We start from the raw sequence: 26,991 nt of genomic DNA on the forward strand, positions 1-26,991 counted from the left end.
ATATAATAACTCTAAAATAAAAATGAGAGAGAAAATATCTTTTTTTTTCTCACATGTGAAGTGAGAAGAAAATCATGTGCAACGACTAAATGTTGGTCACACCAAGAGCATCTCCAATACAAAGGGTCAAGGTCATCCTAGGTGGAGGTCTTGTTATCACCTTTTTTTGGTGGGTCGTTTGTTAAAAGACAAGAATAAATTAAGATTAAAAATTTGGCCTAAAGTCCATCTCCAATCTTCAAGGTCTTACCTACACTTTTTTATTTAAATTTAGAGACAAAGTGATAATGTGTACCTAAGACCCAAGACCATGAAGAAAGTCTTATTTAGACTTTCTCATTTACCTCCACTTAGCCATGTCATCTTTTTCTATAACCTTTACCCTTGTATTGGAGAAGAAACTTTGGTGGAAAAGGTCTTAAATCCTAGGTGTCATACTAATTTAAGACCTTTACCCCTTGCATTGGAGATGTTCTAATGATAAAGGGTAAACAACAAACATTCCTTATTTCTAACCACCCCGTAAAGATAAGAGCTAGCCCATTATTATTAATTTTACATTCAGTTAAATTTTTAGGCACACCCTGTACAACCAAAAATCATAATTATTATTTTCTTTTATTGGCAACCATAAATATATTCAAAACGAAATATTTATTCTTCAAAAATGAAGTTTTAGATTAAAACCCAGAGAAAATAATACAGACGGGGTTTAGGCATGAAAATCATATTAAGATAATTGCGGGGTTTCACACTATTAACCTCTTAAGAATAATTTCATCCGGAAATTCAATAACTAAAACACCGGGTGTTACATTATTAACCTCTTAAAATGGATTTCGTCCAGAAATTCAAAACCCAAAACACCAGGTGTTACAATTTTCATTTATACATCTGTGAGGAGAGAAATTCCAGAATTTTTTTGCTTCAAATTATTCTTATATGGAGGTGGTGAGATACATTATCTTTCAAGAGGTTTGGTTAAAGATGAGCTCTAGGAATCTTAAAAATGCTGATAAACTGTTAACAGAGAGTTTACAGAAAGATGGAAACTTGACTGTAATTTTGTTACTAAAGTTCCTATACCATGGTCTTGCCGTGCTCATGCAGGCTATGATGTTATGGTAAGTACAAATGGTTCTAAAGGTAATGATGAAGATGGCTCTGGTGCAATTATAAGAGATTCATAGGGGGACCCTTTGGATGCTACTTATGGTGGTTCTCAGCCTATCTCGGTTACTACTTATGAGCCTCACGGTGTAGAACTGGGGTTGCAGTTAGCTATCAAGATCAAATCTCCTTATATACATATATGTACATATTCGTTAACTGCTTGTTTGTTGCTAAAAAATAATGATGCTAAGCCCCCTTGGAATTTCACTCAGGTCTGGAGAAGAATTAAGGCATTATTAAGGAACTTTGTGTCAATTAATATTAGTCACTGTTTTAAGGAGACTAACCAAGCTGCTCACTATCTTTCTAAGATCCATCGGATGGAAAGTTTTGTTAACCTGGTTATTGAGGACTTCTTCACTGATTTCAGGAAAATTCTTACGACTAACATGGCAGGAATAATTTATATTAAGGTCTAGTTGCTTTGTCTGTTGGTTTTAGTTTTGTTTTTATTTTTCTGTTTGTCGTTTTTGTGCGGTTGGGGTTTCCTTAACCCGGTGTATCGTGTCAAAACTAGAAAATATAAAAAAAATAGAATAATTATAATCCTAAACAAGACTATTCTGCGTGGGTCATTGGCATATAGAACTACATAGTACGGCGGAATTAAATGTTAACTAGATACATGAAGAGAGAGATGGCTGATTCAAGTTTAGATTGACACGAGAAGATGAGAGGTGAATAAAGTGGCAACATGTAAAAAAAAATCTGAAGAAAAATAAGATTTTATTTATATAAGACTCACAGATCAACTAAAGGATACAACACAGACTCACTAAGAGCTCACTTAGATGTCAACAAGCACAAAAACTTTAAAACTGACAAGAAAACAACACTAAGACAAACAACAGACCAATAAAGCCCATTTTACATACTATTATGATCATAACTACCATAATTCCTTTCTCTTCTCGATTAAAACCATTTCATACTTATCGTTAAGCAGGAAATGTATGATAACCTTAGGGGGCTCAAATTACTGCTGCTGACATCTAATTATTCTAGCAAACTTAGCTACGACATCATCTACTCTGTTATATACGCTAAGTCTAAACATGATTTCAATCTCATTCATACTCTTAATTAAACTTAAACATTCAAGCAGAATATTGTGATCCTCCCACCTGGTATAATCCAGTTGACTCTTGTTAAGGCCTCCGTTATTGTTTTATTATCACCCTCCAAGACTACTTTATTGATATTCTTCTTGATAACCCATTGAACCGCCATAAGAGGAGCTATAAATTCACCTTGTTTAACATCTCTTGCTCTTAATATTCAGGCCATGGATTCCATGCACTCTCCTAAGTGATTGCGAACCACAAAAGAAATACCAGCGTTATTAAAACTAGGATTTATAGAAGCATGAACATTAATTTTTAATCAATTCAATGAAGGAGGGTGCCAATAATGTATAATGCAAAGGAGAGAAACTAAAGGATGCATAAATGTATGACTATGATATGCATGAGTGTCGTTTCTATATATGTGTGAATTACGTGAGTAAATGCAAATCTTATAATCATGATAAAACTTATATATCTGCTGCATCACAACCTTAGGAGATTTATGTTTCCCTTCAAAGATCTTCAGACATTTATTCTTTCATATACACCACATTACTATCACATCCAAATTAATCATATCCTTCCTTGTAAGTGAAACCAAATTATTTGTATGAGTCCAAGACATAACCCATTCATGTATTGTGTTGAATTTTTGTGATTCTTAAAGAATAGTATTAGAAATCCAAGACCATATAACTTGAGCAAATGGGCAGTGAAACATCAAATGTTTTGTAGTTTCCAGACTTTGGTCACAAATCACACACTTAAAATTGTCTAGACGCGCACCTCGCTGAAGTCTAGCAGCCACTGATAAGATATCTTTGGAAATCTTCCATATAAACATTTGGCACTTGAATGGCACCTCAATATTCCATATCATAAGCCACATCTTATGTGGTTGTTCATAGACTTGCAGTAAAATAGCCCGATACACTGAGTTAATTGTAAACTAACTATTCTTAGTAGAAGACCATCTCACCCTATCCTCTGTTGGCTGTTGAGGAATTCTAATATCTTCAATCTTAGAAATCTGCTCACTAAAATAAAATTGTTGTAACTTATTTATTCTCCTTATACTATTTTCATAATCTATAAGTTCAGAAACTTGCTAAGAAGAAAGCTGATTATTAGAGACAAGGAATTGAAAATTTTGAGCATTCCCTTCACTGAACCAATTACTCTGCCATTTATTGATTTTAGAAGCATTGCCAACTTCCCAGACATGAAAACGTTTAATCCACTCCAAGCCTCTTTGAATCCCATTCCAAATCTACGTCCCTTTCTGCTTAATCTCTCCATATAAAGGATCACCATGCTTGAACAGTCGAGATTGAAGCATTTGAACCCATTTTGCATCTCTCTCATGAATCATTCTCCATGCCAACTTTGCCAACAATGCTTTATTGGAATATCTCAGATTCTTAAATCCTAAACCCTTCAATCTTTTTCGTAAATTTAATTCCTTCCATCCAATTATATAACCACCTTTAGAATTTGCTTTTTCCCACCAGTAATTCCTTTGTAGAGCCTTCATCTTCTTTATTGATTTATCCGGGGCATACATACAACCCATTTGGTATTGAGCCATCGAACCAATAACTGCCTGAATCCGAGTACTTCTACCAGCTTGATTTACTAACTTCCCCCGCCAACATTGAAGACGAAAACCAATTTTATCTAAGGAATCGACAAAGCAATCATTTTTATTCCTGCCAATAAATAAAGGAATGCCCAAATATTTTTTTCCAGAGGCATCCTCTGCATCTTCATCAACTCTGTGAGATTATCTCTAGCTGCTTCACTCAAGTTATTACTAAAGTGAATGCTTGACTTAGGTAAGATAACCATTTGCCCTGAGACCTCGCAGAATTGGTTAATAATTTTCATTAAATTAAGAATAAAATATCTTGAAGCGTATGAAAATAAGATGCAGTCGTCAGCGAAAAATAAATGTGATATTTAAGACCCTTATGAACTAGCTGAAGAGGAGAGATCAAACTATTAATTTCAGATGATTGTAACATTCTGCTAAACGCTTCCATGCATAGAATAAATAAGTAAATAAATAAGACATCACCCTGTCGGAGTCCTCTTGATAGTGTGAAAGAAGAAGTGGGAGATCCATTAAGAAGTATTGAAATGGAAGTGGTACTAACACATTAGTTAATTAGCTGGCACCACCTTTCATTAAATCCTAAACATTGCATAATCTTAACGATGAAATCCCATTCCATTCGATCGAAACCTTCGCCATATCCAATTTTATTGCAACTGCCCATGAAAAAGCCTTGGTTTTCTTCATGTGATTAATAACTTCATGCGTAATGATTGTGTTATCTAATATATTTCTTCCAGGTACATATGCTGCTTTCCAAGGAGATATAATATTGTAAAGATACTTCTTCAGTCGATTAGCTAGAATCTTGGATATTACTTTATACGCTATGTTGCAGAGGCTGATGGGCCAAAAATCTGATGAAGTTTCAACACATAACTTTTTCGGAATTAAGACCTGATAAGCATAATTCAATTGTTTAAGCGAGTACCCTGTTATGAAAAAATGAGACACCATAGCAACCATATCATCCGCTACTTCATTCCAACAAGTCTGATAAAATCCCGCCTGAAAACCATCAGGACCCGGAGAAACCCGATCTTTAATCTGAAACACTACCTTCTTAATCTCCTGCCTTGTAGGATTCCTAGTAAGAGCTTCGTTATCTTCCTTAGTAATGCAGGGAGTTATCAATTGAAAAATATTTGAATCTTGAGAAGGATTAGTCGAAGTAGTAATGGTGCTGAAGTGCTTTATAAGTAATGCTTAGATGTCTTCCCTGGAAGTATACCAGCTACCTTGATCATCTCTAATAAAATCTATCTGATTGCGCCTTCTTTTGAAATTATCCTTGGCATGAAAAAACTCCGTATTTTTATCTTGATTTCGAAGCAGTTGATCCCTCGATAGTTGAAAAGCAATATCATCTTTCACTTGGTACCAATTTTGAAGATCCAATTGCAATTGTTTTACTACTTCCTGATTTACAATTCTAGTATTCTGGACTTCTTGAATCTTATGCTGCACCTCTTGTATTTTACTATCCACATTACCAAAAGTTAATTGTTTTCATCTTCGTATTCCTTTCTGAGTATTATTCAACTTGTGAGTAAATAAAGCTGCAGGAGATCCAGTATTGTCAGTTTTTCATTCTGCCTAAATCAGCTTTTTGAAAGATTCATGTTTCGTCCAGTTTTCATAAACTCGAAAAGGTTTATATAAGTTATATGATTGAGGATTTGTGGATAATAAAATGCGATCACGATCTGAACCAACTGGAATAAGATTATGAATAATAATATTTGGAAAAAAAGACATCCAGTCATTTGAAGCTAATGGCCTATCCAATCTAGTTTGAACAAAATGAATATCTTTACTATGATTAAACCATGTAATGTATTTCCAGTGAAGGGGAGATATAGTTTGAGAAATAATAATGGGTACTGAAGCCTTATGAGTAGATAATGATTTTCTATCATGACAAGATAAAGTGACATTCAGATCTCCAATGATGATCCAAGGAAGATTCATATGCATACCCATTTTAGCAATACACTGCTATTGAGTTTTCCTTCCTCGCTATAACAAGAGTTGTATATGTAAGCAAGAACTCATTGTTGATTTTTAGAGCCCGTATGAACTATAAAATTTACCATGTTTCAGTGAAATGCATGAACTCAATTTTAAAACCATCCTTCCATAAAACAGCTAGACCCCCGACCCTAATTTTATTATCATGACACCAAACATTTGGATAATACATATCATGTGAAATAAAATAAACATTCTTACTTTGTTGTTTCGTTTCAGAAAGAAAAATTATATCAGGGTATAGTGAGAAATGCATTCTCTTAGATGTTGTTTAGTATGCTTGTTTCCTAAACCTTGGACATTCTAAGCAAGAATTCGCATTGTGATTATCCACACCAAGTAGGAAGATTTAAACGATAAAACCAGCAATAAATAAGAGGAGTATATTGAAAAGAAATTCTGAAATACGATGTTAAGAGAAAACTTGATCTTCCAGCTCTGTTGTATAAGTCCCTGATTGTTCAATAAGACTGTCCCAATCACCTTGTTGAGGATATGCCCGATAAAAGTTTGGATGCATTTGATGATCGGCTGCATAATAAGCTTGTTGTATATAATCCTGGTGAAATCCTCTGGATAGTTGAACACTATCCTTAGGAAGTTGAACACTATCATAACTACTTGTAACAGATCCTTCTCTAGTTTTTTAGGTCTCCTAGCTGTAGAGTTTCGACTCCTTCCGACACACTATAAATAGTTGAAACATGAAACCATGTTATGGAATTTGAAAATGCTTTTTCTCAATCCTCCTTCTACCTCTTGTCTTCCCGGGGGAAATGATAATTAGTGATGGTTTGGATGCCCATCTCATAATCCTACATGGGCTATCATCAGCATCAGGTTAATCAAGATTATCCAATTTTCGGATGACCAGTTCATATATGCGGTGAAGCCAAAGAGTTTTTTACTACACTAGCGAATCTTCACGTACAGCTGCCAGCCGAAACATTGTACACCGTCAAAACAATCATTTACTCGACTCATGGATTAACCACGATTTAACTCGAGTACACTTCCTCATGGTCCCCATCTTTCTTTCTGACCCCAAAATAGATATTAAGCATAGGCCCTTGTAAAAGACTTTAATTACACTCTCAACCTTAAGAAGAAAAAAAGAAGAGAAAACTTTATTATAATCTGCGTCTTTTTTTCAGTTCTGTCTCTCTTTTCTTATTTTCCCCAAATTCTGTCTCTTCGTCTCTCTCTTTCTCAAACCCTAACCCTAATAAATTCTGATCACATCAAATCACAGAGAGCACGAACCGTAACGAAAACCCTAGTTTTATCCAAAAACAAAAACTAGGGTTGCATCATTCAATGGCCGCTCAAACGGTTGTAAACAATCTATACGAAACGGCATCACAACCTGATACAGGGAATGATGCTTATACCTTTCTAGAATTCAATACACAGGGTGATGAATTTGATTATCCTGAATTTCGTGAACTTTCACAACCAATAAGGGCATCTGTCTGGTCTCCTACACCTGGTGCTCCTCCGTCATCAGATTCTGTAATTGTCGATCCGGTTGAAAGAAGTTCTTCTGATCTTCAAACTGAAACAAATCCTGTTTCTCCTGTTGCTGCTGCTTTAGGAGGAAGTTCTTCTAAGGTTAGAGGTGGTGGTGGTGGTGGTAGTAGTAGCAGCAGTAGTAATAATAATAACCAGGCTGTGGTTGATGCCTTGGCATCAGGAATGACTGGTTTGAGTTTTGAAGAAACTGGTGATGATGAGAATTTTGAGTATGGTAAAGGTGATTTTACGGAACATGCTTGTAGGTATTGTGGTGTTCAGAATCCAGCTTGTGTTGTTAGGTGTAATGTTCCTTCCTGTAGAAAATGGTTTTGCAATTCTCGTGGAAACACTTCGGGTTCTCATATCGTTAATCATCTGGTATGATGCTTCTAACTTTTAGTAATTTTATTCCTTCTGTATCTAACATTCTATGATGAATATGCCATTGTGGGGATAGTTCTTACGGGTTAAGAATGGTATTATAATGACATTTTGAGTAGGAAGTTGCTAGTAATTGTGCATTTATAATGCAATTAGTGATGTGAGTTGTGAGGGATTCATAATAAGGTATGCCAGTATATCCTACGTTGAAAGTAGGAAAACTTCTAAGTGAACTGAAATATTGAAAGAGAAACAAAAATGTGTGTCTGGTATCTTTTGTTGTGACTATGAACTTGTGTGTTAAAAACTATATGAATAAGAAATGTGGTAGGCCGCATATGCACAGATGTAATGTAATGTGTAACCACTTGTTTGTTTTGTATTGAATTTTTCACTCTCACCTGCCACATAAACAAGTTTTGTAGATAAAAGGAGGTAGCTAGTACTTCCATACCCTTCCCACCTCTTCCCATTCACCATAACCTAGCGGAGTAGCGATACCTGAATTTGATGATATAAAGAAGTGATATAAGCAGCAATCTTGAATTAGCATTAATTTAATAATTTTGATCTTCTGAAGCCCAACATTCTAGGTGAGAAGCATAGCCAGAACACTTACTTTTAAGAGCTGGATCTAAAAGAGTCTCAATAGAACCTCCAGTCAGTTACTATGTTAAAATTGTCGCGTTCTGCGTTTGTGGAAGGAGCAGAACATTAATAGGGTTTAGTATAATGAATTACGTGGAAATGATTTAATTGTGGTTGTCCTCCATTTTATATTTATTTTTCAGCATATATGAATTATTACTCAGATGTTCTGCTAGATCTTAAACCATGATAGCAAGTGAACTAGATTTTTGGTCTACAGAAAGAAATTTTATATTTATTTTTCAGCATATATGAATTATTACTCAGATGTTCCGCTAGATCTTGAACCATGATAGCAAGTGAACTAGATTTTTGGTCTACAGAAAGAATTTTTTATTTTTTTTTGGTCTACCTATTTGACTAAGCACAGAACTGGAATAAGTTTCCAGTTACTATTGATTGTGAAGCTGTAGACTCGTTAGAAAACAAATTCTTGTCTTCGATAATAGAAAGTTGTTGATGCTAATTTTCGTTGAATGTGTCTCACGTATTTTATTCAAATTATAGTGAAAAAGACTGTAAAATTTTGGGCAATATTATCTTTAGATAATATGGACTTTTACTTAAAACTGTTGGAATCTGAGTTGGCGTTTCCTTGCCTGATTAGCCTAGCCTACATTTCCTTCCATCTGCAGAGTTGAATGACTTACACAAGTGTTTCTTAGTTTCTTATTTTGTTGGTATCTTCCGTAGATATTTTTTTTTTGCCTTACATGAGAGGAGCAATTTTTATGAGTTGCAACTAACTTTTACATTGTTCTTTATCAACCATCTTTGAATATGTTTCCTCTTTCCTCTTTTCCAGGTTCGTGCAAAGCACAAGGAAGTGTGTCTTCATAAAGATAGTCCACTAGGAGAGACAATTCTTGAATGTTATAATTGTGGGTGCCGTAATGTGTTCCTTCTTGGATTTATTTCTGCCAAAACAGAGAGTGTTGTTGTTCTACTCTGTAGAGAACCTTGTTTGAGTGTCAATGCATTGAAGGATATGAACTGGGACCTGAGTCAGTGGTGCCCCCTTATCGATGATAGATGTTTCTTGCAGTGGCTTGTTAAGGTAGGTCTATATGGCTTTGTATCTTCTACTCAAGGTATACATCAGATTTTTTCCCAAAAAATAATTATTTAATTATTTTTGATTTCATTTGCAGATTCCTTCTGAGCAAGAGCAGTTGAGAGCACGCCAGATTAGTGCTCAACAAATAAATAAGGTGGAGGAGCTTTGGAAGTCAAACCCGGACGCGTCGTTTGAAGATCTTGAGAAACCTGGAGTGGATGATGAACCTCAGCCTGTTGCTTTGAAGTATGAAGATGCATATCAGGTGGCGAATTGTATTTTTGGAAATTTAAAATAGCTAATATGTAAACAAACATGGCAGCTGGCAGGTCAGGCTTGTTCTAACAATTTTATCATGTTGAATCTGTTGCAGTACCAAAATGTATTTGCTCCACTAATCAAACTTGAGGCAGATTATGATAAAGTATGTATCTGTTTTATGCTACTTTGTCTTTTTATTTGTTTTAACCAAGTTTGTAATCTAGAAGTGTGTGGATGGTAATTGTTGCCTGTCATTCAGACTTTGATCGTTAACAATTTCATTTTGTTGCAGATGATGAAAGAATCGCAAAGCAAAGATAATGTCACGATTCGATGGGATATTGGTCTCAACAAGAAACGTATTGCGTACTTTGTATTTCCAAAGGTGTGTTGAATATATCGTTATGTCTGCTCAGACTTTATTATGACTAATATTGTTTACATAGCCACCCTTTGAGGAAAAAAATGTATCAGTGCATGCCAGAATGGAATTTGTACACCATGTTTTAACATTATTTTGCGATTTGCAGGAAGATAATGAATTGCGACTTGTACCTGGTGATGAGTTACGGCTTCGTTATTCTGGGGATGCAGCTTATCCAGCGTGGCAGTCTGTTGGGCATGTGGTATGTTCTACAAAAGAAAAAAAACTAGTATTTTGTCCTCTTAGACATAGCATAGGTCCCTGCACCTTCACCGCCGTCGTTACTTTTGTCAGTTATATCTTACAAATGTATGAGTCAGATATTGTGCAAACCATGCTGCATGTTTTCAATATTTTATTAATGTATCGACTTGTCACAGATCAAACTAACTGCTCAAGAAGAAGTTGCACTTGAGCTCCGTGCCAGTCAGGTGTGCTTCATTACTATTCTTTTTAGCTCTGGATTTTCACTCTGCTATTCGTTACTGTAACCACTTTTTGTTATTATTTCTATTCAGGGTGTTCCTGTCGATGTGAACCATGGCTTCAGTGTTGATTTTGTTTGGAAGAGTACCAGCTTTGATCGGATGCAGGGAGCAATGAAAACTTTTGCTGTGGATGAGACAAGTGTCAGTGGGTAAGGGATCCTTCTTTTGTATCCTTGTAATGGCAGGTCAACAGAACATGCTACAATGTTTAATAACCATGCTGGAGCTGTGTATACATGACAAGTGTCTAAAATATTATTTGAGTGTTCAAGTTCAATGATGCCATACAAGCAGATCTATAGCTGAAGCATACTCTCTTGTATTCGTAAAGGATTCCATGAATATTAAGCGATCTTTAGAACTGAAGTTTGCTTGTAACTGTAGGCATACTGCTTCTCTTATTCTTAAATAATCTCTCTTTTGCAGGTATATATACCATCATTTGTTGGGCCACGAAGTTGAGGTTCAGGTTGTCCGCAATACACTACCTCGCCGATTTGGCGCACCAGGCCTGCCAGAACTCAATGCGTCTCAAGTATGTTCACATGAATAAGTGTGTCTTTTTTTTTTTTTTTTTTTTTTTTTTTTTTTTTTTTTTTTTTTTTTTTTTTTTTTTTTTTGGTGTTGTCTCAGTTAAGCAATTTCCTCGTTTAATGTCCTCAATTTTTACTCGGGTGCTTGACAGGTTTTTGCTGTAAAAAGTGTACTTCAAAAGCCAGTAAGTTTAATCCAAGGTCCTCCTGGCACGGGCAAAACTGTCACTTCTGCTGCCATTGTTTATCATATGGCAAAACAAGGCCAAGGGCAGGTACAATTGGTACTTGTTTATTTTGTGTGGCATGCAACTGTGCATTCCATGTCCGTACATGCTAATGAAATGTAATCTTTAGGTCTTGGTCTGTGCTCCAAGTAATGTGGCTGTAGATCAACTTGCTGAAAAGATTAGTGCAACTGGGTTGAAGGTAAATTTACTAACATTCTAAGGTTGTCGCATTTTTTTAATTTTATTGTATGATATTAATTTATTTCAACCTTCACGTTGGGCCTTTTTGGAAGTTATATTTGTAGATATCTACCCCAGATGCAGGGTACCTTTATTTCTAGCTTGTTAGCCTGTCGAATTGTGTTCACTCTTGTTATCATATAATGTATAACTTCGGTCCAACAGCAATAAAAATAGACTACGCTTTCATGGACCTCTTTATTATTTCTCTAGTGTGTATGACAATAACATACTCTCTGTACAGCCCCAATAACTTGATATTGGTGGATTTTGATATGCTTGAGTTAATCTTTGAGGCATAGTAACATTATTTTAATTTTCAAATAGTGTCCAAAGTTCTTAGGTTGCTTCAGATTCATTGCAGCCTGGAATATTATACCACCAATCAATGGTGAACATTAGTACAGTTGTCTTCTCTAAATACCTCAAAATTTATTGAAATTCTCAGGTTGTTCGTCTCTGTGCAAAATCAAGAGAAGCTGTGAGCTCTCCCGTTGAGCATTTGACACTGCATTATCAGGTATATTGTGGGTTTTGGTAAAAATGACGCGTTGCTTTTTGAACGATTTATTGTTAAGGCTAATCACGATTTGTATTGTTTATATGCGCCAGGTCCGACATCTTGATACTTCTGAAAAGAGTGAACTTCACAAGCTTCAGCAGCTGAAAGATGAACAAGGTGCATTTTTGCTACTTTTTTTACTGGCCTTGCTGGTCAAAAAGCAATAAATGGTTTCTCTATTTATCCGTTTGTGGGTTCAGTTGGTTCGACATTCTGTCCTGTGACCGTCCAAACTTTTGGTCGCTTATCCACTTTCAGATGATTCTAAACATTAATTTCTTTTGTCATTTTTACTCTTCCAGGAGAATTATCAAGTAGCGATGAGAAAAAGTATAAGGCCCTTAAACGGGCGACTGAGAGGGAGATATCTCAGAGTGCTGATGTCATCTGTTGCACATGTGTTGGTGCTGGAGATCCTAGACTGGCAAACTTTAGGTTTCGTCAGGTTGTCGATTAACTCCATTGTAAAATATCAGAATCTTTTAAAATTTGATGTCCTTTTGTTAATTCAATCGTTATCGTGATCTGTGGCAGGTTCTTATTGATGAGTCAACTCAGTCAACTGAGCCAGAGTGTCTAATTCCTTTGGTTCTAGGAGTTAAACAGGTGATTTGGTTACCATAAGTTTTGAGGTGATTGCCTTTAATTTTGATCTATGTAGCTTTTTAACCGTTACTTTCTTGATTTAGGTTGTTCTTGTTGGTGATCATTGTCAGCTTGGTCCCGTAATCATGTGCAAGAAGGCAGCTCGTGCTGGCCTGGCTCAATCTCTCTTTGAGCGCCTTGTGCTCCTCGGCGTAAAACCTTTCAGACTGCAGGTATAATCTAGCATCTCTTTGATATACATACTGAGCTATATTATATGTCTGAAAGATCATTATCTGAAAAGTGATTTTTGTGGGTTTTTGGTTTGCATCATTTGTTTTACTTTTTGTCTGAGTTTCAGGTTCAATATCGAATGCATCCATGCCTCTCGGAGTTCCCATCTAACAGCTTCTACGAAGGTACACTTCAAAATGGAGTGACCATTAATGAAAGACAATCTACTGGTATTGATTTCCCTTGGCCCGTGCCAAACCGTCCCATGTTCTTTTATGTGCAGGTATTTGGAGCTACTTTTCATGGTTTCCACATTTTTGTTTCAAATGAATTCTCTTAACACGCACACACACTTATGTGTATTATATTTACCCATAATTTTTATTGGGATATCTTTAGATGGGGCAAGAGGAAATAAGCGCTAGTGGAACTTCATATTTGAATCGTACAGAGGCTGCAAATGTAGAAAAGATTGTGACAACTTTCTTAAGGAGTGGTGTGGTTCCTAGTCAGGTATTTTATTTTCGTAGTCACAGTTATAACTGAAAGAATGTTCACCTTTTTGCCTTCCAAACATCTATTTGTTGGTGGTCGTGATATTGATTTATGTTTCCTCCTATGTTTTCTGCAGATTGGCGTTATAACACCATATGAAGGACAGAGAGCCTATATTGTGAATTACATGGCAAGAAATGGTGCTCTCAGGCAGCAATTATACAAGGAAATCGAGGTTACCTTCTTCAAACAGATGAATTGTATTATAATCATGTACCGTCTAGGTGATTGTTATCCTGCAACGTTTGTGGTCTTTACAGGTCGCTAGTGTTGATTCGTTCCAAGGGAGGGAAAAGGATTTCATCATCTTGTCCTGTGTTAGGAGCAATGAGCATCAGGTGAGTTTCATATTAAGTTCTCTTTGTTCTTCAGTCAACCGTGCTTTACAATTCTTAGGGTGGAAAATAGGTTGCCATATGTATGGGTTCTTTTACATATCCTCTGTCCTTCGTCATCGTCTCTATCATTCTCTTCTGAGGCAAGTTTTAGTAACTTATGTAGATCCCCTTGTGATACAGGTTCCTGTTTAATTGTCTTAAACGGAAGGAACAAAAACCCATTTGGTGTTTTAGGCATCTTACCTGGAGATTACTGTTACTAGTTTCTTACTCAATTGGTTGTTTCGTTAATTTTTTTTTTCCGGTTATGATCATCAATCTTTGGCTAATCTGGAGTCTTTTTAATATAGTAAGTCTTAACTTTGTATCCTGTCTAATCACTTTTTAGGGCATTGGGTTCCTTAATGATCCACGTCGGCTTAATGTTGCTCTCACTCGAGCTCGTTATGGTATCGTAGTTTTGGGAAACCCGAAAGTATTAAGCAAACAGCCATTATGGAACGGCTTGTTGACGCACTATAAGGTATTTTCAAGGTTCCCGTCTAGTACCTTTCATTGTACTTGAGACCTGTAAGTTGTAACTTGCTAAAGAGGACTGTATCTCACCATTTACAGTATGTGCAAAAAATCTGAGATAGTATTTTCAATTCAGCGGTAGTTGATTTCTCACAATTCTCTCAGGAACACGAATGCTTGGTGGAGGGGCCTCTTAATAACTTGAAACAGAGTATGGTTCAGTTTCAAAAACCGAAAAAGGTATTATCACTTTTATGCTGGTCACTCAGCTTGATGTATATGACGATTGGTTTGTCATTTGCATCTTGGACAGAATCTAATATGTGGGTTATTTTGGAATCTGGAGCAGATATACAATGACCGCAGACTTTTCTTTGGAACTGGTCCTGGAGTTGGTTCTAATGATAATTTCGGTTCATCAAGTCCCAATGCTGATAAGAGAGGCAATCGTTCTAAAGGTACCTTTCAGGCATAATACTTGCCCCGATAGTGTGAATTTGGTACACTGCCCTTTTTTTATCCAACGCGACGACATGGAATTTGAGATGTTCCAGATCACTTTTTGTCACTGTTATTTAGACTGACATTTATTATTCCAACGTGCCAGGTTACATGCCTTTCGGACCGTCACCTAGTGGTCCCCATAAGCCTGCTGTCCATCCGGCAGGGTTTCCTGTTCCACGCCTTCCTCTTCCACCTTTTCATGGTGGTCCTCATTCTCAGCCCTATGCTATTCCAACTCGTGCTGCTGTTCATGGACCAATTGGAGCTGTTCCCCAGGTTCCTCAACCTGGGAGTAGGGGATTTGGGGCTGGTCGTGGAAATGCTGGTGGTCCTATTGGGGGGCATCTGTCTCACCAGCAAGGTTCACAACAAGCTCGTGGGAGTATTGGCTCAGGTTTCAATTTCCCTCCATTGGACAACCCTAACAGTCAGTCATCTGTGGGTGGTCCATTATCGCAAACTGGGCTTATGACTCAGGTGCTTATATTTACCTACCTGATTTTTCTTTTTTTCCTGTTGGACGTAGTAACCATGATGAACTTCATCAGATTTCGAGGTTTTGGCAATGACGACTAGTTTGTGCCATCAATTGTTTTTGCTATTTGTTTGCAGATGCCAGTGCAAGGGCTCAGCCAGACATTCCGTGAAGGATTTTCTATGGGTGGCATGTCACAGGTATCTAATATTTTTGTAATTTAAAGTTCATCTGCTTGCGCCGTTATGTAATGTTTTTAATACTTCTTCTAACATTATGTTGTAACCAATCAGGAATTCTTGGGTGACGACTTTAAGAGCCATATTTTCGTAATTTAAAGTTCATCTGCTTGTGCAGCTATGTAATGTTTTTAATACTTACTGCAGGAATTCATGGGTGACGACTTTAAGAGCCAAGGATCACATGTTGCTTACAATGTTGCTGATTTCTCCACACAGGTAATGATTGCACATTTCGTCCATCTTTCATGTTCATACTATCTTGCTTCACCTTGCTTAGTTACTGTGTTTTACCTATTTGGGGGCTCCTAAATTCTTGGCCAAATATTCAATATTCACGCTTTGTTCCTTACTAAATGACAAACTAGGATATCTAGGTGTCCAATACAATTTATTATCCTGCAGATATCCTACAATTCATATGGTCCATGTAAGTAATTAACATACACCATGTGCCCGTGGTTGATCGGTGAACTTGCAGGCTTCTCAAGGCGGGTATGATTATGTTGCCCAAGGTGCACAAACTGGATTTCCTGGGAGCTTTTTAAACCAAAATACTCAGCCTGGATATTCACATTTGGGTTCTGGAAATGATTTCATTTCTCAGGTTTGTTTAATGTCTCCTTCGTGTTTCATTGAACCTGTAACATAAAATCTTTTTTGGTGTTCTGATACTGTTTTCACCTCTAGGATTACATGGCGCACGGATCTCAAGGGCTGTTCACTCAAGTGGGTTTTACTGATCCATCGGCAGATGATTCTTCTCAGTCCCATTTTGGTGTTCCAGGCCACAATCCACTTCAGACACAGGTTAGTAGTTTCATCGGCAGTAGCTATTGGGTCTAACATTAATTACCTGGTAATAACAGTGACACTGATTTCAACAATATTTCATCTCCCATTTTTTTTCTTCGATTCAGGGCTTAATGAATCCACTTTACTCCCAGCCCTTCACCCATTATAACACTACCCAGCCAGGAAATATGCAGCCTCCCCAACAGCAGCAGGGTCAGGGCCAGAGCTCACAAAACCATAAGCAGCAGCAGCTCCACTACAGCGGCTGAGCCGCTGTGGGCCTCTGATTAGTTGATGGGTTATACTCTTTTGCATCCCAGCAGATTGGTTATGCTGTCATGACATGCATGCTGTTTCATATCTGCCTTGACACATGTTGAAGAAAAGAAGACATCACCATATTTTGAAGCTATATGCTTTTCTCCTATTTACACAATGGTGGTAGGTTGGATTGGTTTTGGTGAAGTTTCAGAAGGCTTTTAAGTTGGTTGTTTTCGCAGACGGCTAATAATGTCACGAAGGGCTATCATGGGCAGCATTGCTTGAGAGATGAGGAAAGAATAAACCCCCGTTCCTGCTTGAAGTTTTCTGTTATTTTGAGGAGTAAGAAATTTTGAACGGAAGGAGCACTCTTTACATGGTTGTTTATAAAGATGACGATGACGACGACAATGAAGGCTCAAATGTGCTGTTCATTTGTGCTTGTAGAAAAAATGGGATGGCAGGTCGGTCAGCCTAGCAAAATATTGTGTACATATATATTAACTGATCATTCCACCCGGCAAAATATCAACCTGGCCCCACCTTAAGATTTACTTTAGAAGTGTCTCAAAAATTTCTCCCATGAATTGTATTTGGGGCTATTTAGTAGTAGTATTTTAAAGTTTGAAAAGAAAAACCTCTATTTGATGGATGTGGCATGTTACATGATATATCAGTATTCTTTTTGGTGTATGTCACGTCCCTCTTCTACCTTTAGTCAATTTTTAAGCGCTGGTGTGATGTTGTGGACACTTTTTAATTCGAGGGAAGTGTCCAACAGAGTTGGTCGTACCGAAAAATTCCGACGTAAGTGATGCCACGCATTCATCATTTAATACATTTAATACCACTTGCTTACTCCGGCACAGACACTAATTGGAAATAACACCACTTATTGTGTCTGGATTGAATTTTATTTGTTGGAAAAATAAAATTTATGTTTATTATTATTGGTAGCTGGCATTGGTCGTTTCAAGAATTTTGGAGTCGACAGGCATTGTATGTTGTTGTACGTAATTCTTATAGCTTGTCCAGAAGCGCAACTTTTTGTGAATTGCATCCAACCTCAGCCTCAGACCGTCGACGTGAAAAAGCTAGATGTAGTTAAAATCCATATATGGTGATCGCAAATGGTCCTAATGCTGATCTCTTTTGAATCGAAGGGATATAAAACCGTTCTACATTAGTTTACCATTATTCTTTTCAAATCGTATCATTTGTCCTCTCTATATATGTTCTGTTTCGCACGTTATGGACACCCGAATGACTTTGTCATATGAGGGCACTCCTACTTAACACCTAAGGTATAGTGATTGCACGACTTACATATCAAAAGTTCAAAACAATATCTTCCAAGTATAATCGTGGGAACCATTCAGATTTTGTGTGTTTATAAATGATGGGGCGTACTCGATTCAAATCAATTCAATTCAATAAAAATTCGAATTCTCATTTTAGTTTCAATACTAGAAACCCAAAATGAAAATGAACACGGTGGCAGGGTTTACATTTGGAGTTGTGCTAATTTTAGTTAGCTTCCCGGCTTGTTATGCGCAGCTTAAAAAGGGATTTTATGCCGACAAATGTGAAATCAATGTCGAGGAAACCGTCCAGCGTATTGTATTCGAAAGAATTCAAAAAGATTCAACCCTCGTAGCCGCACTCGTTCGTATGCAGTTCCATGATTGTTTCGTTGAGGTTAGATATATAATATTAGGAGACTGTACATATATATTCGATATTTCGTATTTTGGGTGTGCTTCTTACCATCTGTTTGAATGTGAAGGGGTGTGATGCTTCGCTACTTCTAAACGGGACTAGCACAGAGAAAACTGCCGGGCCAAATGGAAGCGTGAGAGGTTACGAACTGATTGACGAGATAAAGACAGAATTGGAGCAAAAATGCCCTGATAAAGTCTCATGTGCTGATATCATTGTCATGGCGACCAGAGACACTATCACCTTGGTACGTTTAAATAGTTATGAATTGCCATCTTTGAGTTTGAATTAATTAGATTAATTTGCTATTTTTGTATATTGGCTTAATTCTTAATGGTATGTTGATACTACCCAGAGCAAGGGAAGCAGATATGAAGTAGAAACTGGAAGGAGAGATGGTTCAAAGTCCAGTGCTTCTGACGCAATTGCGAATCTCCCAAGTCCTTCCATTTCAGTGTTCGACGCCATTGAGGTGTTCAAAGCCAAGGGTCTTAATGCAGCAGATATGGTTCTTCTATTGGGTACACCAATTAGTATTTTATTTTCCGCGTTAACAATAAACTTCGATTACTTGCACAATTTGATCATTTTCGTTTTTTGATTTTGTGAACATGTGTCTGTATATGTAGGTGGGCATACAATAGGTAAAGCAAGTTGTGGGAATTTTGAAAGCCGACTCTACAATTCTCCACCAGATAAATCGATGGACCGGAGTTTAGCTGGAAAACTAAAAATGATATGTCCCAAAGAGACAGAGGGCTCTAACGCCGGCCAAGCTGATCTAGACCAAAATTCTGCCAGTACTAATATTGTAGATAATTCGTTTTACCAGCAAATAAGAATGAATAAAGGATTGTTGTCTATCGACCAAAAGATAGCATTCGATTTGTTGACTGCAGAGTTGGTTAAGACATTATCGAATGATAATGTCCAGTTCTTGACTCGATTTGGTGCAGCTATGGTCAAGTTGGGTGCGGTTGGCGTTAAAGTTGGTAATGAAGGAGAAATTCGTAAAGATTGTAGATTTGTAAACAATCTTGCCACTGCGAGCCCAAGCAAAACCACAACACCAAGCACAACGCCAACCACAACCCCTAGCACAACCCCGAGCACAACACCAAGCACAACCCCATTAACTTCCGGTATGCTCCCTTAAGGATAAAAAAAAAAAACTATAAAAAAACTAGCATACGTCGTGCATGCGTGATTATATTATTTGATTTGTGTTCAGTAAGTTGTTCTAAAGAATTTGGGATCCCATTATAATTGCCGCTGGGAATGCCAAATAATCTCTATTTCATTTTATATTTTTCATATACTGATCAGGATAAACATTGGTTGAAATTTCTCTATTCTGTTTTCCAACTTTATTTGATTCTTTAAGTATAAATGAAATTTAATCGAGTTAAGAAGATTGATTTTTTATTCTAATTCGACTTTTTTACTTCATTTACCTTGCCTAGTAATAAGAGACATGGTAGTATTGCAACGTGCTAAAAGCGTAAGACCATTTGGTAGAAGGAATTCGTTTCATCTATTCTTGTACTTGTAGTGAATTCAAATCTTTTCACTTTTTATTTCTCCATCATGAAATGCTGAAACCAGTGTAGCTTGGAATAAATAGTTTTTGACTGAAGAGGTTAAATCTGTCTCATACCTAATTGACTGTCTGCAACTTTCATCCTCAGTTGTATAACGTTATAAATGTCATTTTATGCCTAAGCCGTGATATTAACAGAGATCATGGGTTATCAGCTCAGCAAAAAAAAAATACTCATAAGGAATCCTTGACATTTATCATAAAATCTTTAAAGTGGATTCAGATCAAAAGCATCACTCACAAGGAATCACCGTCTTTCATAATAAAATCTCAATAGCAGATTCTCCGTTTTGGAAAATTAAGCACATAACTAAATCAAAGGAATGTGACTGATATATTTCTTTTTATTCGACCACGGCCAATAAGTCACTCGCTCGACAAAAGCAGTGCCTTGCATCCGATCCTAGATCCACCTGCATATAAAAATGCAAGTAAAATCACTATATGAAAAGATACTGCACACCACCATAAAGTCATAAAAGAACGCTAAAACCAGTAGTCCAGTTTCATTCACTGTTTGTAACTCCTCTTTCTGACTAATGCATGCATAGAAGTTCCAGATTTCTGGAGGGTATACAATGAGATCCATAGTCCTATGCTCTACATACAGATTTTTGGTGGTTAAAGTCTGTAGAGGTTTATACACACATGACTCGTGAGCTTTACTTGAATTCGTACTTTTCACAGGATAAGGGAGCACCACTTACTGATAGACGGTAGGGACATTTACTCATGATGTGCATACATATACAGCCATAAGATGAGGTTCTACACTAGAATAATGCAAAAGGAAGCAACCCTAACCCTAGGTAATCAAATATAATTTCCTCCTGGTGACAATTCACTGTGGCACCACTTACCTCATACGCATTAATGTCTGAGAAAAGAACCTGCCAAAAGATACATTGTGTTCATTAGCAAGAAGGAAGCGCGGACACAATAGGTAGAAAATAGAAAAGGAAAATAAACCAGAGAGCAAAAGCCGATCTGGTATCAAATAGAAACACAACGAATAACTTGTGATTTGGAATCACTACAAATGTCTAAAACTCGACTTGATACTACTGCTCACCTTCTTTCCAGCCTCTACTTCCTGTACTTCAGCACCAACAGACAAAATCTGCAAAAGAATTATAAGTGATGATTAGATACCTGAATGCAGCAGAATTGATTTAGAGGATCTCTTTTTTATGCTTTCCTAGCATGTTCTTCGTGCAAACGTATTCACATATCTGAGTAGTTAAACCTGGCTTACCTCCCCCATTAAGTAGCGTTCGAATTTCACAGCTGATTTTGGCAACAACACTCCACCAGCAGATTTCTGAACCCATAAACAATATTTCCTTTGTTAGCAGGAGAATAAATGAAAATCTGGATGCCCAATAAACAACCTACCTACTATGAGTTTTCTTACCAGAATCAAGTTTTGAAGGGGCAGAAAATTCAGGTTGGGGTTTCAAATAAGTTAAAAGCAATAATGCATGCAGTTAGAGCCGCCTAAGGCTAAGATTTTGCCGAACATTTACAAAAACGAAGGACCAAAGTAGATCCTCTTGCAGTGACGGAGCCAAAAAATTTCAAGTGGGGGCAAATTCGTATAGTAAAAGTCATCCCATACCGACGATCATGTGGCCGAAGGCCGCCTGAATTTTTTTGCATTGTAACTAGTTATGAATCATTTTCTTGAGTGAAAACGAAGCTATAAAATATTTTAATTAAATTAGAGAAAATAATTTACATCGTTTTTCATACATATATCATACATTTGATGTATTTTTATTAATCAAGTTTATAATTTTGCCCCTATTAAAAATAGAGTTTTAATTTATCATTCGCATTTGCCCCCACAAGACATGTAATTCACAAAAACACTAAGCCTAATTTAGCTAAATCTCAAAATCAACTGGGGTCGGTAGAACCCACCCACTTGTCCCAATCTTCCTCCGTCCCTGTCCTCTTGTGTAAAGTTCAGGTCAGATTCCACACCTCATCATTAAGGTGCAATATCCAGATAACAAGATGCCTGATAGAAAAACACTTACTGGCAGTAAGTGAGTTGTGTTTCACTAGTACAATATCAGTAAATCTACCTTGAAATAACTAATTATCCAACACAATCACCTGTAGACGTAGTATAATAAATTCTAGTGCCATCCGACTAATCAAAAAACAGAAACACGAGAATGTTGCCATCGCAAATCATTGACTAAGTTTTTTTTTCTTTTTAATTTTACATCACCAGCACCCTTGACCTAAAGGTCCGAAAGCTGATGCTTTACCAACTAGGCCAAGGAAGCAGTGGTCATTGGTTATTTGCTGAACGACTTAAAACCTTATCTTTAGTCTCTCATTGCTTAAATTCATATCCTTTTATGTATTCTTTTCAGTCTTTAAGAACAACCCAATTCACATATCCTTATCTTTAGTCTTAAATTCATATCCTTTCATGCATTCGTTTCAGTCTTTAAGAACAACCCAATTCTCATATTCACGTATGAAACAGGTAAGCTCTTTATCTATCATTAATATCACCCAATAAAGATCCTAAAATCTCTAATGAAGATTAAAATCTCTTTTAAGACAAAATGGATGTTCAGCTGCTCCAAACTAACTGCCATTCCAGATTACAAAAACCCTTAACATCAGAACTAAAACGTAAGACTCCAAGAAAACAAAAATTCGAAACTGCATATTGCATATGTTAAACCCAACTTTTACTTCCCAATTGGCGAGTTTCATGCACAAACCCTAACAATACAGAAGATTTCCTTGTAAAACAAAATACAAATTAAATATACCTTGGCCAATTCTTCAAGACGAATTAGAACCCTATCATTTTGTGGAACAACCTACGATCAAAGAGGGAAATTCTCATCAAATTACAAGGAAATATCAGGAACCCAGAAATTAAATACAAAAATTGACTAAAAAGAAAAAAATACCTTTGATGCTTCCCATTTCTTTGATACTGCATTGATTCTCAAAGTGTTGCTTCTCAAACCTGTTCAATAAACATATACAATTAATTGAAGGAGAAATAATTGGAAGTGGAAATAGAAAAATCAATTTGTAGAGGTGTTAACAGACCTGGAAGTCTCTGATTAGAGAAAGAAGGTAGGTTTAGTTTGTGAGAAGTGAAGGATTTAGCAACTGAGATGAAAGAGGTAGCCATGGATGGATAAGAGGGGGAGATAACTGAGCTCAACGAAATGGTAGTATTAATAATGTTGAAACATAAAAACCCTCACTGGGTTTTGTTAGATGAATATCGAATAATGACCGTTGATTATATCTTAAGATCTTCGAGTAAAGAATAAGATTAGATCCACCGATCAAAAATACCGGAGATAACCAGAAAACTCTGGTTCTGGTTCGATTTTTGTCGTATACTAAAAGAACCCTATTACGTGGGCTCCGAAGATTTAGTTTCCAGAGCTCTTACGAATGGGCTCGGATCACCTGTCCCTTGTATTCCTGTCTTTTCCTGTCCTAACCAATGAAATCACGTCACTTGTTTTGCTCTAAAAATGTGTAATTAATAGATAACCGCGTCTAATATAATAAACTACACAGTTGTCATCGTCATTCTCATCTATGCTTATAAAATTTTCTGTTCATCTAGTTGATCTAATTACGATCCAGTAAAAATATGATAAACTTCCCAATAATTTAACATAAAAACCCAAACTAGATGATGATAGTTTCAACTGTTCTTTTGCTCCTGATCCTAAATTGAAAGTAACAATCAATGGATTATCAATCGTATTGTAGCTCCTGATTTTGTAATTCTTGAATATAGCTATACACGATTGTAATGGTAGATTTTTTGGATTCATTTTATGGGTAGAAGTTTGTGGGTGTTGATTTTAGTTCTGGATTCGAAAACTTACCCGTCTGTTTCATATTACAGGTTTATCAATTATAACCCTTTTGTCTTTTTTAATTAGATTTAAATCTTAATCACTTCTTGTTAGGGTACCGATCCTAAACTCGTCATAAGTCCATGAGTAGAACTCAACTCGAAAACCGGTTGACTAGATGAGGGAACCCATTGACTTATAAACTACTAAATAAGACCCATCTAAGCAATGTGGGACTAGGATCCCAAATTCGTTAATAATCTTCACTCCCCTATCAGTATTCAATGCTGGTGACAACTACGCCCATACATAGGTGCCCCAACACTTTAATCTAGCCTATAGGTCACCCCTTCCGTGGACCGGGGTTGGGTCGTGGTGGTTGGCTCTGATACCAGCTGTTAGGGTTCTTGACCTTTATACTGGAGATAATCTGTGAAGATAGTCCTCACAGGAGAAGTCGTGAAGATAGTCTTCACATGATTGTATTCTAACGAAAGAAGAAGAAGAATTCAGAGAATAAGAAGATTAAGAAGATTTAAGGGAAGAAAGAAGAACAGAAGAGATTGAAGAAATAGTCTTTGTATTAATTCTTAAGTCATTACAAAGCTCAGGAGTTGTATTTATAATTATGTATACTTGTGAAACAAGTAATGCTAACTATAGAGTTCAAATTAAACAAGGAAACTAATATAGAAAATATAAATAAGTAAACTAATATGAATAGGTGTTGGTACTGCAACATACCACCCTTCTCGAAAAATGGCTTGTCTTCAAGCCTGAAATTGTGGAATCGCGTCACAATGAATACAGCGTGTCTTGTATTCTCCATATAATTCTCTTAAGCTACTGATATAACTATCCATGATCAAACACAAATATCATAGCGTTAGAGATCAAAAAGAGAAGTATCCAAGAAATGTGTGTCCATGCATCATAGAGGTTGCGCTTAATTTTCCCACGATCAAAGACAAAAATCACGTCACTAGTGTTGGTAATGATAACCATGTTAGCAACGACTTTCACGAGAATAGTATGTGTATCGTCCAACTTCGGAGTTACACCTTTGAAAACGTATTCGATCAACTCAATCATTCTCTGGTCCAAGAGTACCTCCTTGACTTCAGTATCAACTTTTTTGTTAGGAAATAAAATCCACCAACCAAGTATTCCTTTCTCTACATAACGTCTAGCATCAAATGTGTTATCCACAATTGTCCCAACAAAGAATACAATAACATGTGGTGAAGAGAATAATGAGAAATTAAAGGTTTTATTGAAGCACCCCCGTCCGTATCAGCCGGTCCATTACTGGCTTTCTTTCTTAAGTTCTTAGAATAATGTGGAACCCAAATTACCAAGTTCAGGGTAACACCTAATACGTCAAAAGAAAGCAACTGACCATTAATACTTAAAGTTTCAAGGTTAAAGTATACCATTTTATTATGAGTATCAACAACACGAATGCAAAAACCATTTGATTTAATTTTCTGATCCAGACGTGGTTTCCCATCTAGAAACACAATTTCGTCCTATAGTAAGTCTTTGGTGACTCTATCTGCGAAATTCCGAACTAATTTCTTGGTTATCATTGAAATTTCTTTCCATATCTCGTAATAATTGTTTACGTACTTCGAACGCAGAGAAATATCATCTATAAGAAATACCCAGGTTTGAGCAGAAGATGACTTAGCAGCTGCATTTATCTTCAAAATTTCATCAAATTTGAGCTGCCGATATTTCTCACATATCGTATGATATGTCAGTATGAATTCAATCACAGCGACACAAGAGTGGCCACAAGGTGCTATTTATGGGTGAAAACGGTTTCTGCTGGTTTCGGTAATTTCGTGTGTGTGGATGAGACACAAGTCTAAACCCTAAACAATGTACTGCACGGGAGTACTTTTGATTCGAAAGATCAATCTTTACAATCCTGGACTAAACCAAGAAATGGTCGTTCCAGGCTTGCTTCGGTCACAAAGTGAAGGAGAAGGGCTGGTCTTAGGGAGGGAAGCGAAGAAAGTGTTGAGACCAGCATAGTTGATTCTGTAAGTGTGGGTGTTTTGTGACTTGTATCAGAAAGTTGAATTGGCTAGTCGAATGAAAAGCTATTAGATGATTTTTGGATGTGGTATTATTCTCCTGACCAAAAGTTGTTGTTTGGTGGAAATAGGTGAGACCTATTTATACAAGTCGTAAATAAAACGTACCCTGGTCTCATAAGAAGTGTAAGCGATTGAGTGGTGGAAGATTAATGTGTAACGTGAGGATTTATGTTTCCATAATGAGGGAGGTGGATCCGCTCACGCCATTACTCCTTGCCATTACTAACATCCCTGCTTTATGACACTTTCTTGTAACGAGCGTTTTGCACGCCGCACGCTGTAAACCGCCAGACCAATACCCTGATGAGCATCCTCCAGTTTGTGACATGTTTGATGTCTCGAGTGTTTTCGTGGAAAACATGTAGCACTTTGCTACATGCGGAAAATTAAAATTGATAGGCTTTCCGTATGAAAATAACATGTGATGATATTGGCTGGTCGCCTGAAATGTACCACAAGCTTGCCAGCTCGGTGGCGAACTTGGATGGATGAGATCGTATCTCATGAGGAAGGGTAGCCGTTGATTATGGGTACCTTCTGTCGGCGCCTGATAATGACGTAGTGGCACTTTTAACGCGCACCTGTGGCATCGCGACATGTCTGGCATGACTTGTGCATGCCAGTGGCACGGTGGCACATGGTGTAGCCATGGCCACTGGATTTAGGCGGTTGGTCGCCTAAAGTTGCCATGAGTTTGTCAGTTCGGTGGCAAACTTGGATGGCTGAGATTGCATCTCAGGAGGAAGGGTAGCCGTTGATTATGGCTACCTTCTGTTGGAAGTGGCGCCTTTAACGCGCTAGCAGCATTGCGGCATGGCTGGTGTGGCTGGCATGGCTCGTGCATGGTGATGTAAGTGGCGCCTGGCGTGGCCATGACCACTGGATTTAGGCGGCTGGTCGCCTAAAATTTGCCACAAGTCTGTCAGTTTGGTGGCCAACTTGGACGGATGAGATTGCATCTCAGGAGGAAGGGTAGTCGT

The 26,991-nt window shown here is 37.1% G+C and overlaps 3 protein-coding genes across 3 annotated transcripts; 2 read left to right on the plus strand and 1 right to left on the minus strand.

The window, feature by feature from the left end:
• The first annotated feature begins 7,036 nt into the window (after positions 1–7,036).
• LOC113302106 (regulator of nonsense transcripts 1 homolog) lies at positions 7,037–17,420 on the plus strand. Its single transcript, XM_026550954.1, has 29 exons — positions 7,037–7,779; positions 9,236–9,487; positions 9,582–9,752; positions 9,861–9,911; positions 10,041–10,133; positions 10,279–10,374; positions 10,553–10,603; positions 10,691–10,809; positions 11,087–11,195; positions 11,346–11,468; positions 11,551–11,622; positions 12,112–12,183; positions 12,276–12,342; positions 12,528–12,670; positions 12,760–12,831; positions 12,915–13,043; positions 13,172–13,327; positions 13,444–13,557; positions 13,676–13,774; positions 13,860–13,937; positions 14,326–14,460; positions 14,619–14,693; positions 14,803–14,911; positions 15,061–15,434; positions 15,570–15,632; positions 15,819–15,890; positions 16,153–16,278; positions 16,362–16,481; positions 16,592–17,420. Exons 1-29 carry the CDS (start codon positions 7,204–7,206, stop codon positions 16,733–16,735), a joined length of 3,861 nt encoding a protein of 1,286 aa, XP_026406739.1. The 5' UTR covers positions 7,037–7,203; the 3' UTR covers positions 16,736–17,420.
• A 761-nt stretch (positions 17,421–18,181) lies between these two features.
• On the plus strand, positions 18,182–19,723 carry LOC113303608 (peroxidase 57-like). Its single transcript, XM_026552650.1, has 4 exons — positions 18,182–18,425; positions 18,514–18,693; positions 18,802–18,967; positions 19,076–19,723. Exons 1-4 carry the CDS (start codon positions 18,207–18,209, stop codon positions 19,600–19,602), a joined length of 1,092 nt encoding a protein of 363 aa, XP_026408435.1. The 5' UTR covers positions 18,182–18,206; the 3' UTR covers positions 19,603–19,723.
• A 487-nt stretch (positions 19,724–20,210) lies between these two features.
• LOC113302107 (10 kDa chaperonin 1, chloroplastic-like) lies at positions 20,211–23,286 on the minus strand. Its single transcript, XM_026550955.1, has 7 exons — positions 23,134–23,286; positions 22,989–23,047; positions 22,845–22,895; positions 21,302–21,367; positions 21,119–21,166; positions 20,907–20,936; positions 20,211–20,459 (listed from the first exon to the last, which is right to left on the minus strand). The coding sequence occupies exons 1-7, from the start codon at positions 23,216–23,218 to the stop codon at positions 20,391–20,393; spliced, it is 408 nt and encodes a 135-aa protein (XP_026406740.1). The 5' UTR covers positions 23,219–23,286; the 3' UTR covers positions 20,211–20,390.
• Between the last annotated feature and the right edge of the window lie 3,705 nt (positions 23,287–26,991).

This window comes from Papaver somniferum, chromosome 8 (genome assembly GCF_003573695.1).
Source record: "Papaver somniferum cultivar HN1 chromosome 8, ASM357369v1, whole genome shotgun sequence".
Classification (NCBI taxonomy): domain Eukaryota; kingdom Viridiplantae; phylum Streptophyta; class Magnoliopsida; order Ranunculales; family Papaveraceae; genus Papaver; species Papaver somniferum.